The 17,130-nt window shown below is 52.0% G+C and overlaps 1 protein-coding gene across 4 annotated transcripts in view; it reads left to right on the forward strand.

Annotated features, from left to right (window-relative positions):
• The window catches only part of RERE (arginine-glutamic acid dipeptide repeats), a 160,928-nt gene that overhangs the window by 80,766 nt on the left and 63,032 nt on the right, over positions 1–17,130 (forward strand). For 3 of the 4 annotated variants that reach the window (XM_058039268.1, XM_058039269.1, XM_058039267.1), the window contains exons 4-7: positions 975–1,080; positions 2,910–3,006; positions 5,311–5,415; positions 16,426–16,474. In XM_058039268.1, the coding sequence (XP_057895251.1) occupies positions 975–1,080; positions 2,910–3,006; positions 5,311–5,415; positions 16,426–16,474 (357 nt within the window). Of the gene's footprint in view, positions 1–974; positions 1,081–2,909; positions 3,007–5,310; positions 5,416–9,957; positions 10,118–16,425; positions 16,475–17,130 lie in introns of those variants that run through there. The other variant, XM_058039270.1, reaches the window with a different exon arrangement.

The raw sequence follows: 17,130 nt of genomic DNA on the forward strand, positions 1-17,130 counted from the left end.
GGCAGTGGTGTGCCGGTATTACACAGCTCTGCTCAGGAAATGCCTTTCCCGGGAAGGTCTGCCTGTTGTTTATTCAGCAGGAAAGCTCGGACACCAGGCTGCTGCCGCTGCTGCAGGGAGCCAGCAGACCCTGCCCGCAGCCCAGTGACCTGCAGGGGAGCCCCGAGCGGGTTTAGGAGCTCAGGAGCAGTCTCAGACTGCCCTAGGGGATTGCAGCCCAGAGGAACACAAGGCTGCGCTTGCCTCATGCCACAAGAATGTTCCCTTCCCTTCAGGCCTTTGTTGTTCTCTGGTTTGGAGCAGCAGGGAGAATTGCAGACCAGGGGGTTTGGAGATGAACTGAGCAGAGTCTGTAGTGACTCTATCTAAAAGTTCTCTCTAAGTGGTGTTTATGCTTCAGTTTCCTTCTAAGAAAGAACAAATTGGTGGCTGGAGCCTCAGTGAAAAAAGAGCATTTGGGGAAGACAGTTTTGTGTAAATTTTGCTGTGAGGTTGATGAGCAGTCAGAGCCTGTAATTATTGTGATTGAAGTGCAGTATCCTATTCTTTTGTGTAATAAAGAACATCTATGATTATGTCTGGATCCATCTGTCCTGGGGGAAAAAAAATCTATTATCTCTTGGTTCCCACTGCTCAGAATGGTTGCACTGAATGGTGTTGCTGTGGGTATTCTTTTCTGCATGTTTGGCCATAAATACTTCTTATTTGTAGAAATCAGCAGCCTGCACGAGGCCAAAAATTGCAATCCTTTCCTGATCCCTGCCTCTTTCCCTGGGTTAATTAACACGAGTGAGTAGATTGGGGTTTGCTGGTCAGATGCAGAGACACAACTGATGCAGGGGGGTCTCCCTGCCTTTGTCTGGGCTGGAAATCAATCAGGCTGGAGAAATTCCTCCCTCTGGGTCTGACCTGGGGGTTTCCAGTGAGGGCTGTGGCTGGTTTCCTGTCAGTAACACCCCAGGGTTGTTTTCCAGAGCAAGAGGGACCATCTGCTGATGAACGTCAAGTGGTACTACCGCCAGTCCGAGGTGCCCGACTCGGTGTACCAGCACCTGGTGCAGGACAGGCACAACGAGAACGGTGAGTGGGGGCAGCCTGGCCTGATCCTGGCTTTAACAGGGGCAGCCTGCCCTGATCCTAGCCTTAACAGGGGCAGCCTGCCCTGATCCCAGCTTTAACAGGGGCAGCTTGCCCTGATCCTAGCCTTAACAGAGCCAGCCTGCCCTGATCCTGGCCTTAACAGGGGCAGCCTGGCCTGATCCCGGCCTTAACAGGGGCAGCCTGCCCTGATCCCAGCTTTAACAGGGGCAGCCTGGCCTGATCCTGGCTTTAACAGGGGCAGCCTGGCCTGATCCCAGCTTTAACAGAGCCAGCCTGCCCTGATCCCAGCATTAACAGAGCCAGCCTGCCCTGATCTCAGCCTTAACAGAGCCAGCCTGCCCTGATCCTGGCTTTAATAGGGGCAGCTTGGCCCAATCCCAGCCTTAACAGAGCCAGCCTGCCCTGATCCCAGCATTAACAGAGCCAGCCTGCCCTGCCCCGTCCCAGTCCCAGTTTAACAGAACACTTCTGCACTGGGGAATGGAACCAGGACATGGTGCTCTCTACCTGCCTGGTGTCACTGCTGTGTGTCCTGCTCCTGTAATCAGGACCATTCCAGGTGTGCTGGAAGTGTTTGGCTGCACTATTAATAATAATTAATAACAACAGCAACAACGTTAATAATAGCATGACAAAATGATTATCATTATTATGATGATTATTACTGTTACCTCCTTGAAGGAGAATAGAAAAGCAAAGTCACCCTGGATCCTTGGTAGGCCTCAGGACACTGTGCTGATAATGAGCTGAGCACCAAATCATCTGCAGAAATTGGGGATCTCCTCTGGTTTGTTGTTCTGCCACGAACAGTGCCATGAGAGCTGTGTCTCTCCCAGTCATGCTCTCTTGCAGTGAATATTCACTGTGATTAATATTGCAGTGAGGGATGCAACTGAAGCACTTGGAGCTGAGTTTCCCCTTTTCTCTTTGCAAAAACAAGTGTGATCTTGGCTTTCACAGGAGCAGAAGGAACTTTAGTACATATCCCAGTGTCATTTATCTCCTGCCTCCAGGGAAGACATAACATTTGCTTCTGTTCTTACCAGGAAATTTCCTTGAGGCAACTGTTAAAAATTCTGAAGATACTCCAAGGTGAACCGTGCTGATAAAAGTTGGTGATTGAAATGTGGAATGCAGCAACTTTCTGGTGCCTGACAGAACAAAGTTGAGCACACGCTCCCCTTACAAAGGACATTCTGTGTGTGCTTTTAGCAAGAGCTCCACAAATCTAACATTTCTGCTACTAATTTATTTGAAGCTTCTAACAATGAGATTACAGGCACAGTGTCAAAAAGGATTTTTGATAGCATGGCTGCTTTTATTGCAGTCTCCCGTGTGTGGAGAAGTATTTTTGTGTCTTCCTCAAAGGTATTAGAAAGAAGTAATGGAAAAAGTTGTCTTCCAGTTCCTTTGTTAGCACTCAGAATTTTCTGTGTTTGAACATGAATGTCAATATTTACCTCAAAGCCAGAGCTCTATGTCAGGATTTTGTTGCAGATTTGACATTAAATATGCACAGGAGCCCATACCTTATCCTGCAAACCAAACAGATCCATTTCCTTGGTTCCTCCCACCCGGGAGTGAAGCTCCCAGTGGTCAGGAGGAGTCCCAGTGCCCTTGGAAGGTTTTTCCCTTCAGCACTCCTGGGAGAGTTGATGGACGAGAATAGAAGCGATGTTCCTGCACGTTAATTCCCACAGCCCACACAAGCAGGGTCTGTCACCTCACAGTGCACCCGAGGGGCCCCTGGGGCCGTGCCCTGCTGGCCCAGCTGTGAGTCAGGGCTGTGCTGCTGTTTGTCTCTGCAGACTCAGGGCGGGAGCTGGTGATCACCGACCCCGTGATCAAGAACCGAGAGCTCTTCATCTCCGACTACGTGGACACGTACCACGCTGCTGCCCTCAGGTGGGGCACCTGGGGACACCTGGGGCTGGGGACACCTGGGGCTGGGGACACCTGGGGACGGGCTGGGGACAGTCTGGGGTCATCCTGGGGCTGGGGACAGCCTGGGGACGGGCTGGGGACAGCCTGGCGACAGTCTGGGGTCATCCTGGGGCTGGGCTAGGGACACCTGGGGATGGGCTGGGGATGGGCTGGGGACACCTGGGGATGGGCTGGGGACACCTGGGGACGGGCTGGGGTCATCCTGTGGTCATCCTGGGGCTGGGGACAGCCTGGGGATGGGCTGGGGACCGGCTGGGGATGGGCTGGGGCTGAGGACAGCCTTGGGGACACCTGGCGGTGGGCTGGGGACACATGGGGATAGGCTGGGGCTGGGAGGACAGCCTGGGAATGGGCTGGGGTCATGCTGGGGATGGGCTGGGGCTGAGGACAGCCTTGGGCACACCTGGTGGTGGGCTGGGGTCAGCCTTGGGGCTGGGACAGAGGTTCCTGAGGCCCTGTGGGGACAGCCAGGGGGGACAGAGGTTCCTGGGGTCGCTGCCCCCCAGCTCAGCTGTGCCCTCTCCCTGCAGTGCTGTGCTCTGTGCCCTGGTGCAGCAGGGAGCTGCAGCCCTGCGGGCTCCTCTCTGTGCCAGGCAGTCAGTCAGGAGCTGTTTGCCCTCCCTGCCAGCCCAGGGCATGCAGCACTGCCCTGCCCTTCCCTCAGAGCCTGCTGGCACGGCCCCTCGTGCAGCCCTGGCTCTCTGCTGAGCTGCACGAAAGGCTCATTGTGGTGGTGCTGTCCCTGCTCACAGCCCAGCCCAGGCTGAGGGAGATCCCAGCCGTGTGCCCTCACTCTGCCCTGCTGCCCTGGCACCCTCCGGGCTCTGGAGCTGCCCAGGCTGAGGGGACACCCTCCCTGGAGCTGCTCTCAGAGCCCAGGGCCAGGCGTTATTTGTCAGCTGATTTTCAGCGTGCCAAACACGCATGGATATTGTCAAGATGCAAATTGAATAATCTCCCTGATAATGGTGCTCAGATGGTGTTTCACCACAGCCATCTGGAGACATATTTTTGTTCAGAGTCACTTTGCTGAAGCCACTTACTTCAAGACAAACTGGCTTCTGTTCTGGTGGGGGAAAGCCTTTGATTTACATATTAAACCTTCCTTATGAACTCAGAGCATTGCAGGGTGTGCTGGGAGCCTCTGCTGAGTCCCAGTGTCACACCAGGAGCCGGGCTGCAAATCTGGAAATCAAACACACAAACTCAGCTCTGGGGCTGCTCTGACTCCCCTGCCACATCCCCTCAGTGCTTTCTCCCTTTAAAGAAAAGATAGGAACGGAAAGATAAAAATGGAATTTCCGTGTGTGCCAAACAAAGCTGGGCAATAACCTGTGAGGGCAGAGGATGAGCAGAAGGATAATTGCACATGGTGTTCCTGCAGAGAACGTGGGGGAGGCACAGTGTGTCGTGATGCATGAAAGGTTAACATGAGATTCTAATTTATTATAATGCCAGATTATCTCTCTGCCCTCTGCAAACAAATGGACACACAGTGGATTGATGACAAACTGGGGAGTAAAAACCAGTGATTGTAACCAGCAATATTCTGCTCTAACCAGTGGGAAAATTCAACTAGAGGGTAGTTGTAGATCTCTGTGGAAGTGTGTAATAAACATGATGTGCTTTTTACCTCTGGGGAATGCAGAACTCCTGGTCTGGAGTGCTGGGAGCAGGAGGTGCTGCTGCCATCCACAGAGGCAATGCAGCTCAGCTGCAAAGTGCTTATTAGCTGCCAGGTCAATTACTGAAAGGGAGCCAAACCTCTTGCCCTGGAATACTTCTAAAATGTGAAATATCAAAAGGAACCCCCCTGCTCATTTTCTGTCTCTCTAAGTGGCTGAACTTGGGAAGCAGTGCCAGCCTGCAGGGAGGAACTGAGTGTGAGAGCAAGGCTGGCACTCAGGGCGTGTGGGGCCTCTCAGACCCTGGATTGGGGAATTTTGGAGGCTGTGACTGTGACTGTAGCAGCTTTGCACATTGGAGGCTGTCAGCATTGCATCCAAGCTGTTGTTGGTGGTGTTTGGGCTGTGCTGAATCAATGAGAGTTTGCAGAGCAGCGTCTGAGCCACCGCGACTGCATCTCCCTCCCTTTGCGCCGTGGGAAGAGCCCACACTGCTGTTAAAGGATTTCTGTATTTATGGTGTTTTGGACATTTATGGGAGCAGGGATGCCTGTGGCTTCTCCCCAGATTGCACTTCATTAAAGTAGCTGTTACTCAAGCTGGAATTGTAATGCCATTTTCTCCTTTTTCTTCCTTGCAGAGGGAAGTGCAACATCTCCCATTTCTCTGACATATTTGCTGCTAGAGAGTTCAAGGCACGAGTGGATTCATTTTTCTACATCCTGGGCTACAATCCAGAGACAAGGTAAGTTTAAGTTTAAAATGGCTTTTAAACTCCACTTCACACTGACCTGAGCTGGTGTTCACTCAGAGGTTGGGCTCCATGATCCTGGAGGTCTTTTCCAACCTTAATTCTATGAAAATCACTCAGGGGGAGAAAGGTTCAAACCCAGCTGGCAGGAGGCTGGGCTGCAAGGGATGCAAGGGACAAGCTGCAGATATCTGGGTGTGTCTTTATACAGGAGAAAAATAAGAGCAGAAAATAAAATTGTGCAGTGAGTCCTGATATCCAGGTGCACCTCTGGGTAAATAATGTGCTGCTTCTTGGAAATATGGTAGTTTTGTAAAACTTGCAAACTTCAGCAGGAATTCTTGGCCGTCTTGTTGGCTGAATGTGCACCCTTGAAAATACCTCTAAAAGTCGTTTGCATATTCTAGTCAGCAAAGTTGAAATTTAGACACTTCTAAGAAATCAAATGGAAAGTTTTTAAGTGTGGAAATTCCTGCTTTCATGTGTAAATGACTGTCCAGGGTCCCTGTCAGGAGTTCCTGGTTTATGCCTCGATGGCTGGAACAGAGAGAGGCACAGAAAGGATTTTTTGGGTCAGTTCATACCTGAGGAAGGTGTGTCCATGCTCTGGTTTGTTCAGCCAGCCTTGAGCAGCTCTGGGGGAAAGCTCAGTCCAGGCTGTGGCTTGGTTATTTTCTGCATTTATGGGATTCTCTAGCGCAGAAAATGCCCCTCAGGTGCCAGCCTTGAGGAGTTTGCTGTGCAGGGGGTATTTCCATGGGTGAGAGATGAAGAATTTGGCTCAGGTCTGTGCCCACTGAGGGGAATTGTTCTTTGAACACAATCAGCTGTGCTCCTTGATTTCCAGAGATATCCTGGAGAAAAGTCTCATTTGAACTGGGGTTAGATAATCATGTAAATAATAAATATTTCAATTGTTCTGTGGTGGATTTACTGTTCCTAAAGCAGATCTGGATCTTTGTGCTCCAGGGCATTGCCAGCCACTGAGTGCCTGCAGTTAGGAGGAGCTCCCCAGTGGTGTTTATTATGGAATTGCCTCTCAATGAGGTGTCCCAGGCTGTCTGGGTGGGCTGGGCTGCTGAAACTCCCTCCCTCAGGCATTTCCCTGTCCATGGGAATTCATGGTGCTGAGCCCTGGGGATATCCCAAATTCAAACACCTAAAATGCTTCTGGAACATCACTGGTGTCTTCTTCTGAGTGGTCCTCGAGGCACGGCTTGGGGAGCTTTGCAGTGGTGAGGTTTTCATGGATGAGGTTTTCCTGGATGAGGTTTTAATTGATAAGGTTTTCCAGGTGAGGTTTTCATGGGTGGGATTTTCCTGGTGAGGTTTTTGTGGATGAGGATTTTGTGGTGCCCCTCTCTGATGTTCAGCGCCCTCCCTGACCCCTGTGCTTGTCCCTGTGTTTCAGTTTGGGGTTGCAGTGTTGGTGTTGGTGCCTAAGGGATGATTTCTCTGTGAAATGGCATTTTTGGTGCTGTCTGTGTGGTTTTAAACCCACTTTCTGGGTAGAGGAGCTGTTAGTTCTTCCAGCTCTCAGAGGATGACTGAGCCTGAAAGGATCAATGAAAGGACAGAGCAGAGCACTTAGTGATCAGCTAATTACTCCAATTAGCCAGCTCTGCAAGGTCGCTTTTTCTTCATTTGGTTGCAGTCAGGTTTCTTTTTTTGAGCTGTGTTTTGGTGTTCGTGGCTGGCTGCGAGTTTCTGCTGCTGCATTTCCTCTGCTGTGGGAAGTGAAAGTGTTTGGGTACATTTCATTGCAGGCTGTTGGGGTTTGTCAGTTCCATCTTCCCTTGGTCTGAAAGTGTTTGGGTACATTTCATTGCAGGCTATGGGGGTTTGTCAGTTCCATCTTCCCTTGGTCTGAGAATGTTTTGGGTACATTTCATTGCAGGCTGTTGGGGTTTGTCAGTTCCATCTTCCCTTGGTCTGAGAATGTTTTGGGTACATTTCATTGCAGGCTATGGGGGTTTGTGAGAATGTTTTGGGTACATTTCATTGCAGGCTATGGGGGTTTGTCAGTTCCATCTTCCCTTGGTGTGAGAATGTTTTGGGTACATTTCATTGCAGGCTGTTGGGGTTTGTCAGTTCCATCTTCCCATGGTCTGAAAGTGTTTTGGGTACATTTCATTGCAGGCTGTTGGGGTTTGTCAGTTCCATCTTCCCTTGGTGTGAGAATGTTTTGGGTACATTTCATTGCAGGCTATGGGGGTTTGTCAGTTCCATCTTCCCTTGGTGTGAGAATGTTTTGGGTACATTTCAGGGCAGGCTGTTGGGGTTTGTCAGTTCCATCTTCCCTTGGTCTGAGAATGTTTTGGGTACATTTCAGGGCAGGCTGTTGGGGTTTGTCAGTTCCATCTTCCCTTGATCTGAAAGTGTTTGGGTACATTTCATTGCAGGCTGTTGGGGTTTGTCGGTTCCATCTTCCCCTTGCTCTGCTTTCCTATGGAGGTGTTTTGGTTCCATGGAGGGTGAGAAGCACCCCTGGTTGTGTGAAATTGTTGTAATAAAGGCTCTGAGGGCTGCAGTGAGCCTGCTGGGGCAATGTGGGGTGGGAGCCCAACAATTCCAAACTGGGGACTGTGTGTGCAAGGGGATTTCTGCCTTGGGCATTCTGGCCTCACCATGGGATGCTCAGAAACTTCTGCTGCGCTCTCAGGTGCAGCTCAGCATGTTTGGGGTCTATTTTAGTGTGTTTATGTTTGCAAAGAAGCTATTTTTGTGTGTTAGTATTTGCAAAATAAGTTGAAAAAACCCCAGAGTGCAGAAACATCCCCAGCACTGGGGAGGATGTGTAGGATGAGACTCTTTTGTTCTTGGAGGACTCAGAGCTCCAGGAAAGGTTGTTTTGTCCTTTCTGTGCTGTTTGAAACTTGTGATACACAAGGAAATTGTGTATCCACCCCTGCTACAATGAACATTCCTCACCGGATTGTTACAAGAAAATGAAGGATTTTTCTGGAGCCCGATCTGTTTTGCTTACTCTGTATTTCAAAATACAATATTTGGGTAACTTTTTATCCTTCTTTGGCCTCATGGTAGGTGGAGGCATCTGGGAAACTGGAGAACAGAGGGATGTGTCCCAATTAAAGCCGTGTGTGCTGGAGGGGACATTGCCTTCATGTAAATGGGTACCTAAGAGCATGTTTGGAATCACCCAATAAATAGAAGGGTTAGAGATGCAGCTGGTGCAGGAAGCTCAGGCAGGGAGAATCAAGCCTGGCTTCTCGGGTGCCAAAGAATAATAGCCCTTAAATGGGAAAAGAATATTCCTTAAATGGGAGAAGAATATTCTTTAAATGGGAGAATACTATGTGCCTCGCAGATCCTGGCTGAATTTATCAGCGGATCCCTGGCTCTATTCCCGGATCCCCTCTGCATTTATTGGCAGATCCCCACTGTATTTATTTACGGATTCCCGCTGTATTTATCAGAGGATCTCCAGCTGTACCAGGGGATCCCGGGCTGTATTTATTTACAGATCCCTGCTGTATTTATTCATGGATCCCGGGCTGTATTTATCAGTGGATCCCCGGCTGTTTTTTACGGATCCCCGCTGTATTTATCAGCGGATCCCCACTGTATTTATTCGCGGATCCGCCGCTGTATTTATTCACGTATCCCCGGCTGTATTTATCAGTAGATCCCTGGCTGTTTTTACGGATCCTGATAGTGTTTATCAGCAGATCCCCGGCTGTTTTTGCGGATCCTGATTGTGTTTATCAGCAGATCCCCGGCTGTTTTTGTGGATCCCCTGCTGTATTTCCAGATCCCCTCTCTATTTATCAGCGGATCCCGGCTGTAATTCCAGATTCCCTCTGTATTTATTCACGGATCCCCGGCTGTATTTACAGATCCCCGCTGTATTTGTCAGCAGATCCCCCCTGTATTTATTCACGTATCCCCGGCTGTTTTTGGGGATGCCCTCGGTATTTATTCACGTATCCCCGGCTGTTTTTGGGGATGCCCTCGGTATTTATTCGCGGATCCCCGCTGTATTTACCCGCGGATCCCCGCTGTATTTACCCGCGGATCCCCGGCTGGTTTTGGGGATGCCCTCGGTATTTATTCACGTATCCCCGGCTGGTTTTGGGGATGCCCTCGGTATTTATTCACGTATCCCCGGCTGTTTTTGGGGATCCCCTCGGTATTTATTCACGCATCCCCGGCTGTTTTTGGGGATGCCCTCGGTATTTATTCACGTATCCCCGGCTGTTTTTGGGGATCCCCCCTGTATTTATTCACGTATCCCCGGCTGTTTTTGCGGATCCCCTCGGTATTTACCCGCGGATCCCCGCTGTATTTACCCGCGGATCCCCGCTGTATTTACCCGCGGATCCCCGCTGTATTCACGGCGCCGCCGTGTTCGCTGCCGGAGCAGCGGCGGCGTGCGGAGCCGTTCCGGAGGGAGGAGGAGGATGAGGGAGGGAGGAGGAGGAGGAGGAAGGAGGGAGGGTCACAGCACATGCTCAGTGCCGCCGGTCCGAGGGCGAAGTTTGTGCGTTCTGCGTGCGGGCTTAGGTCACAGCACAAGCTCAGTGCAGGCTCGGCAGCTCGGGCAGCCCGCATGTGCCTCCATTTTGAGCTGCGAGAGGGCAAAAGGCGCAGCTCGGGCCGGGAGCGGCGGCCTCAGCGATCGTGCCCGGCCCGCGGCGCCCGGCACAGCCATGGACGATCCCCTCGGGCCCTGCAGGTAGGCGGCGGCAGCCCGGGCATCGCCCGGGGCTCCTGACAGCGCTGCCAGCGCGGCAGCGGGCACGGGGGGCTGGGGGCTGCAGGGCACCCCTGGGCATGCAGCCGTGAGTGGGCATGCAGCCGTGGGCATGCTGCCGTGGGCATGCGGCGCCCTGCAGCTCAGGGATGCTGTGACAGGATGGGGCTCCTGGATGGGTGGTACCTGCAGATGGCGGGCACTGAGCCTGGCACTGAGCAGGTGAGAGACAGGAGCAGGAGCTGCTGTGGCTGTGCTGGCCTGTCCTGCCCGTGCAGGTGGCACTGGTGCAGCTGAACGGCAGCAGCTGTGCAGAGCAGCTGTGCAGGAGGGCAGCGCTGCCCCTGTGCAGGACAGCAGTTGTGCAGGGCAGCAGCTCAGGACAGCTGTGCAGGGCAGCAGGACAGTAGCTCAGGGCAGCTGTGCATGTCAGCAGCTGTGCAGGGCAGCAGCTCAGGACCAGCTGTGCATGTCAGCAGCTGTGCAGGACAGCAGTTGTGCAGGGCAGCAGCTCAGGGCAGCTGTGCAGGGCCAGCTGTGCAGGACAGCAGCTGTGCAGGGCAGCAGCTCAGGGCAGCTGTGCAGGGCCAGCTGTGCAGGACAGCATCACTGCTCTGTGCAGGGCCAGCTGTGCAGGGCAGCATCACATCCCTGGGCAGGACAGCAGCTGTGCAGGGCAGCTGTGCAGCATCACAAGGCTCAGCAGGCACAGGGTCAGGCTGATGGGGTGAAGGGCAGGCTCTGGTCCCTGTGGGACAGCCAGCGGTGTCACTGATGGACAGAAATGGGGGTGAGGGGACCTGGGGCTGTGCCTGGGTCACACCTGTGTGTGTGCTCTCATTGCCAGGAGCTGTCCCTGTGCCTGTCCTGCAGAGCTGGGCTCACTCACTTGTTCTGCAGCTGGGCAGCTTTGGGTGGGAAGGGGACAGGACTGTGAGTGCTGCCCACAGTGACACCTGGAGCAGGGGGTGGCCCTTAGTGACAAAGCACACATTGTCACTCACGTGGCAGGGCTGGGGCTGGCAGGGGCTGCTCACCTGGGCACAGAGGAGGGGAGCAGCTTCAGACTAACAGAGCAGAGATTGGGATGAGAAGAGAAGAAGAAATTCTCCCCTGGCAGGGTGGGCAGGCCTGGCACTGGTGCCCAGAGCAGCTGTGGATCCCTGGCAGTGCCCAAGGCCAGCCTGGGACAGTGGGAGGTGTCCCTGCCATGGCAGGGGTGGCACTGGGTGGGCTCTGAGGTCCCTTCCAATCCAACCCAGTCTGTGATTCTTGTCAGAAGCTGAGGAATGAGTGATGGATAAACCTGCAGAATCCTGCCCATGTCAGTCAGTGCCACGTCCACGTCTGTGTCCTGCCCCAAGTGTCATTCCTGTAACCATCTCCTTTCATACCTGCAGAGCATAAAAAAAACCAAGAACACCTATTTCACGTGGATCACTTTGACCATTGGCTGAGCAAAGTTCTGCTAATGGTGACAGAGCTCAGCCTGGCAGCATCTCCTCGTGGGTTAGGGTTAGGGTTAGGATCTCCTCGTGGGTTAGGGTTAGGATCTCCTCATGGGTTAGGGTTAGGATCTCCTTGTGGGTTAGGGTTAGGGTTAGGATCTCCTCATGGTTCAGAGAGGAGTCTCCACGGGCCTGAGCTTTGGACACATTCTTATTCCTAATAAAGGAGCTCCCTGAGTGTGTGCAGGCATCCAGCAGTGCTCTGCAGGAATACAGGGAGGTGGCAGCTTGTGTCCTTAGCTCTGGTTTTAATTGTTCCCTTCTGGACAGAAGAGAAGGGCTTGGGCAGCCAGGTCATCAGCAAGCACTGCTCAGGTTTGTGTGAGTTGGGTTTAAAAATGAAACCAAACACCAAAACCCAACAGGAACCAATGTCCTGCTCCCCCAGGCAGGGGCAGCCCTGGGTGCAGGGGGGCCGGGCTGGGGGTGCAGGAGCTGCAGAGGGTCTGAGCTGCCCTGGGCAGTGCCCCTGGGCTCTGCAGCCATGCCCTGCCCCAGGCACAGCTCTGCCCTGCCTGCAGGTGCTCCCAGCTCGGGCACTGCTGCTGGGTGGTCTGGTGAGTTAGTGCCACTCCAAACAGCTGTTAGAAATTGCTGGTATATCATGGGAAGTGCTTCAGTATTGTCCTTTGGATGAAGAGTAGTCTCTTCCCTTTGTTCTGCCTTCATTTCAGCTTTTTTTCCAGGCATAAATCAGCAAGACTACCTCTTTCCCCTTCCTTCCAATTCTTTAGGATGTAATTTGTTTTAATTAGAGCTTGTTTCCAGGTGCATGGTGGAGCTAGGGATACCTCCCAGCTCCTCTCATGGCTCCCATTCGTCATGCTCATCACCTGTGTCACCTGTGAGCTCTGCCTGTGCCTGTGTGCTGCCCAGGGAGCTGCAGGTCTGTGTTCTCAGGCAGGCTCAGAGCCCTTCAGCACTGCCCTGGTCTGATGGAGCTTCATGGGACAGGTCCCCGTGGCCTTTGGCACAGGAGCCCAGGCTGGTTCAACAGTGAACATTTGGCAATGTGGGGAGTGCAAAGGCACTGCCTGGCCGTTTCAGGAACTGTACAGGACAAACTTCAGCAGCACCAGTCCATGCTGAGCTCATTTACACATCACTCCCCAGTGCTGCTGCTGAACAACACTCTGGTTCTGTTAAATCAACGTGAACAGATACAAACCTTTGCACTGTGCAGGGGCTCCCAGTAATTCAATGCAGAAAGGTGTTTGCCTTATCTGGGGGTGAGCAGGAGTCAGAGGTGCCCAGGCAAACATCCCCCTCCAGGTAATTCCTGTGTGAGGAGAACATTTCCTTCCTTGGGCTGAATTTCTGTCACCTCCATCCAGCTCTGGGTAGGGGACGGCGCTGAGGGCTCCCTGTGGGCTTTGTTTTCCTTCCTCCTGCTCTATAAACATGATGAAAGAGCAAGTTGCTGTTGAAAAAGCCTTTCCTGTGTGTGTGTCTGAGCAGTGCTTCCTGCTGCAAGCAGCCCCGGGTGCGGGGCAGCCTCAGTGCCTGCTGCAGGGCAGGGGTTGGGACACGTTCCTGCTCTGGGGCAGCAGGCACCCAGACCTGCCCTTGGAAGCTCCCTGCTCAAACACAGCTTGGGGTTTTCACCCAGAACACAAAACTGCTGCTTCTTCTTTTTTTTTCTTTTCTTTTTTTTCCTTTTTTTAAATTATTGCAACACGCAGTTACAACAGGTTTGAAGTGAAGTTTAAGCATAAAGAGCGCGAGGATATTTTCTGAGCATTAGGGTACTGTTTCTGTAAAAAGAAATTTAAAATCTTGCTTTAAAGATGAAGGTTTAGGACACAGGTGAATTCAGGGACTTGTTTCTCTTGTTTCTCTTATTTACCTCAGGTTTGAGGCAGTTGTGGGGGTTTTTGGTTAAAGGTTGAGCAGCCTGAACGTGTTTGTCCCTGTTGCATTTCGGAGTGTGCAGTGTTTGAACATGACCTAAGACAATTTTGGGTTAAAATTCCAGATCCCCTTGGCTCAGTTTCCTGCCTCCCAACAGTGACCATAAACAGATGCTCTTGGCTGCAGTGCCAGTCCCTCTCAGCCCTGATAAACTGGTTTTTAATCTGCTGAACTTGGAGTGGAGTCATTTTGTTCTCCCCTGTTTTGTCCCTCTAAGATGGAACAAAATGATCCTTGCCAGATGTTTTTAGAGCTGCCTCTGAAGAGCTGGGGTCTTTCATCCTGGCTATTGGACTATTTGAATTAAAGGATTGTTTTTAAAAAAGCCTTTTCTTGGGAGTTTCTATTAATTTTGCAGAAATCACAAGTGTTTGGGAGTTGCTTTGCTGTGTCCCACTGTCAGTGGATGTAACTGATGTCTGGCCATTAACAATGGCTGGTTAGCCAGTGCCCAGTGTGGGACTGCAGTTTGTAGTTATTTATAACACGTGGATCTGACATGGGCCCGCTTTATTCAGTGCAGTGTTGGTGTTGGTACCAGGCCTCATACAGAGCCCCAAATCTCCTGAGATTCATTGTTCAGTGCTGCAGTTTGTTATTGCCTAATAAAAACAAAAATACAGCCCAAATCCCTCGCTCTCCTGGCCTTAGGATGTGCCTTTCCTCTTTTAATCTTTGCCTGTATAGAAATAATGACCTTTTCCAGCTGTTTTGGGCACCTCCTCAGTGTTTGAGAGGAGGTTTGTGGTTGGTTTAAAAGCCTTCTTCTGTTGGGGCATCCCTGTAATTTAATTTGGGATCAGCTCAGTGTGCAGAGTCAGGGAGGGATGCCCGGGGTGCTTCTGTGGGTGGCACAGAATGCTGTCCTGTGTGTGATGTGGGGCTCTGGTTTGCCTTTGGGCTTTGGTTGGGTTGTTTTTAACCTGAATGGCAGCACTCAGATATCCAGAGGATGGCAGAGAGCCCAGGGCAGGGCACTGAGGGCAGGGTGGCCCCAGCAGCACAGATAAACCCAGGCAGCTGCAGAGGGGGGAAAATGTGCATTTCCTGCAGGCAGCTCTGCTGCCGAGCCCTGGCAGGGGAAAGGGAAGGCTGAAAGCAGCAGCACTGCTGAGATCCCACCTTGGAGGTGATCCTGGCATGGCAGGGCAGTGCCCACAGCCCCAGGGCCCTCTGCCATGGCCCCAGCCCGGCTGTGAGCTCCCAGCCCTGCCTCCTGCCCGGCTCTGGGCGCTCTGGAGCAGAGTCCTGAGCCCAGCTGCTCCCCAGAGCTGTCCTGCTGTGCTTGGGGCACCCCTGGTGGCCTTGTCCCTGTCCCTGGTGGCACTATGGACAGGGCTGCCAGCTGTGCCAGCCTTGGGGAGCTGCTCAGCGGTGGGGACAAGGCAGGTGACAGAGAATGAAGGTGGTTTGTGTGCCCACAAACCTGTGCCCACCCTGATCTGCCCTGGTGCTTCAGGAGGGCAGGACAATGGGACAAGGGGCTCCCTGCCCTGCTGGGCTCTGGGCACTGCCCTGGGCACCAGCCTTGCTGCCTGCCCTGCTCCCCTCCTCCTCTGTGATGTTCCAGCTCTGGCTCCCAGCTCCTTTCTGACCAGCCCCTGTTTACTTTGCAGAACACAACGTTGCCATGGCAGCAGGTTACTTTTCAAAGGGAACATCTTGTCATTATATTTAATCCACTGCAGCTGAGGAGGACTGAAATATTAAGTTGTTGTTGCTATGGATACTGCTTTGTTACAGCAGTTTCTTTTGTGTCACATTTCATATCCAGCCTCGGCTCCTTTTTTCCCTTTCCCATGGAATAAACAAGGGTGCCGTTCCATTCTCATTGTAATTGCCCTCACCAATATGATTTAGCTCCAAATCTGCGCCGCATTTTAGTTTCCATAGCAAGAATTTCCCTCTGCATTTGAAAGCCGTGGCTGGGGCTGTGGGGGCAGCAGGAAGCACAGAGCAGATCCTGTGTCCCTGGGCAGCCTGGGGCTCTGTGCCCTGCTAAAACCCAGGGGAATGGGGCAGCTGAGCCCAGCCCTCACCTCCTGGGCAGGGGGCAGCCCCTCGAGCTGGGGATGCTCCCTGGAAATGGGATTGGTGGTGGAAGGACACACAGAAACATTTCTGTGCTTCATGAGGGGCGGCTGGAGAGCCCCGCTGGGTCCCACAGAGGGAGCTGGGGGCACAAGTCCCATCCCAAACTTTGATTTGAACTTTGCAGTTACAGGATGGGCCAGCCTTGGTTCTTAAAGGTCTGTTTGTCATATTGAGTGTGGTGCAGCTGAAGAAATTGGGATCTGGGGGACGTTTGGTTCCTCCTGCCTGAGCTGAAACCAGCCCAGGGCTCAGGGTGGGCACAAACCCTGCCCAGGAACACTGAGAGCAGGGGTGAGCATGGCCCCAGAATGAATTCTGGGAGGGAACCAAGAGCATCAGCATTTTCTGTTGTCAGCTTCCCCTTCTGACACCTTGTAGTAACCTGGTATTTAATGTATGACTTTGTAAATAGAAAATTGATTTCCTACTTCAGTCATTTCCTTGCATAGCCTGAAAACAAGAAAACAGTGTCAGGTTGTCTTGCAGAAATCTGCATTGGGGGAAGACATGCTGACGTGTTCTGGTGGTTTTCTGGGGGCTTTTGGCTCATTTTTGGAGTGGGCTTGTTTCCTGGAGGGTGGCACTGTCCCTCAGGTGGAAGGGTAACCTGGCCAGGTTGCTCAGCACACCTGAGCACATCCCCTCCTGTTCTCTCAGTGATGTTTAATTTCTGCTCCTGCTCTGTTTGCATCAGAAATGCAGTGACAAACGAGAGCATCACCCTGAATTTCATTGATTGCAATTCTTTCTCATTGCTGTTTTCCCTTTGCACCTTAGGAGGCTGAACAGTACCCAAGGTGAAATCAGAGTGGGACCCAGCCACCAGGTAAGGGCTTGGTTTGTGTTCAGCACCCAGGGATGCTCTGGCCTCTGGGTGTGTGCAGTTGTTTGGAATTGCTGTGCTCAGACATGGGAGGGATTTTAGATCCTCTTTAGGTGACTCACTTCAGTTCTCCAGCCCTCCTCAGCTCAGTCACTGAGATTTTTCTGTGTCAGATGTTGATATGTTCATGGTTTGCTGTAGCAGAAGAACAGATTTTCAGTGCTGTTGGGTTAATTCCTGAGTAGGATTGAGGGTATGTGAGTAACTGCTGGAAGTTAAAGAAGTGCTTTAAGTCATTGGGATTGTTAGAATAGAAATTGAGGGAGCTGCTGAGTGAGTTCACGCTCTGGGAAGCAGAATAAGGTTAAGACTCTGGATGTTCCTGGTATGTTAATTCTAATTTGAGAGAAATCCTTCATAAGCATTGGAAATAATCTGTTCTTAAAGAGTATTAACACCCAGCTTGCTCTGTTCATAGGGCCAGCTCTGTCCCTGGCAGCTGGGGCCTCTCCTTTTCCTGAGAATTGACTTTGCAGTGTCCAAGTGCTGGAGTTTTGCATCCAAGTGATGAATATTCATTCAGACCCTCTTAAAAATCCTGTTTAATAACTAGTGAAAGTAAATATTTATGGAACCTGATGTCACATTCTTGAGGATGT

Source organism: Melospiza georgiana, chromosome 22, assembly GCF_028018845.1.
Source record: "Melospiza georgiana isolate bMelGeo1 chromosome 22, bMelGeo1.pri, whole genome shotgun sequence".
In the NCBI taxonomy this organism is placed as follows: Eukaryota; Metazoa; Chordata; class Aves; order Passeriformes; family Passerellidae; genus Melospiza; species Melospiza georgiana.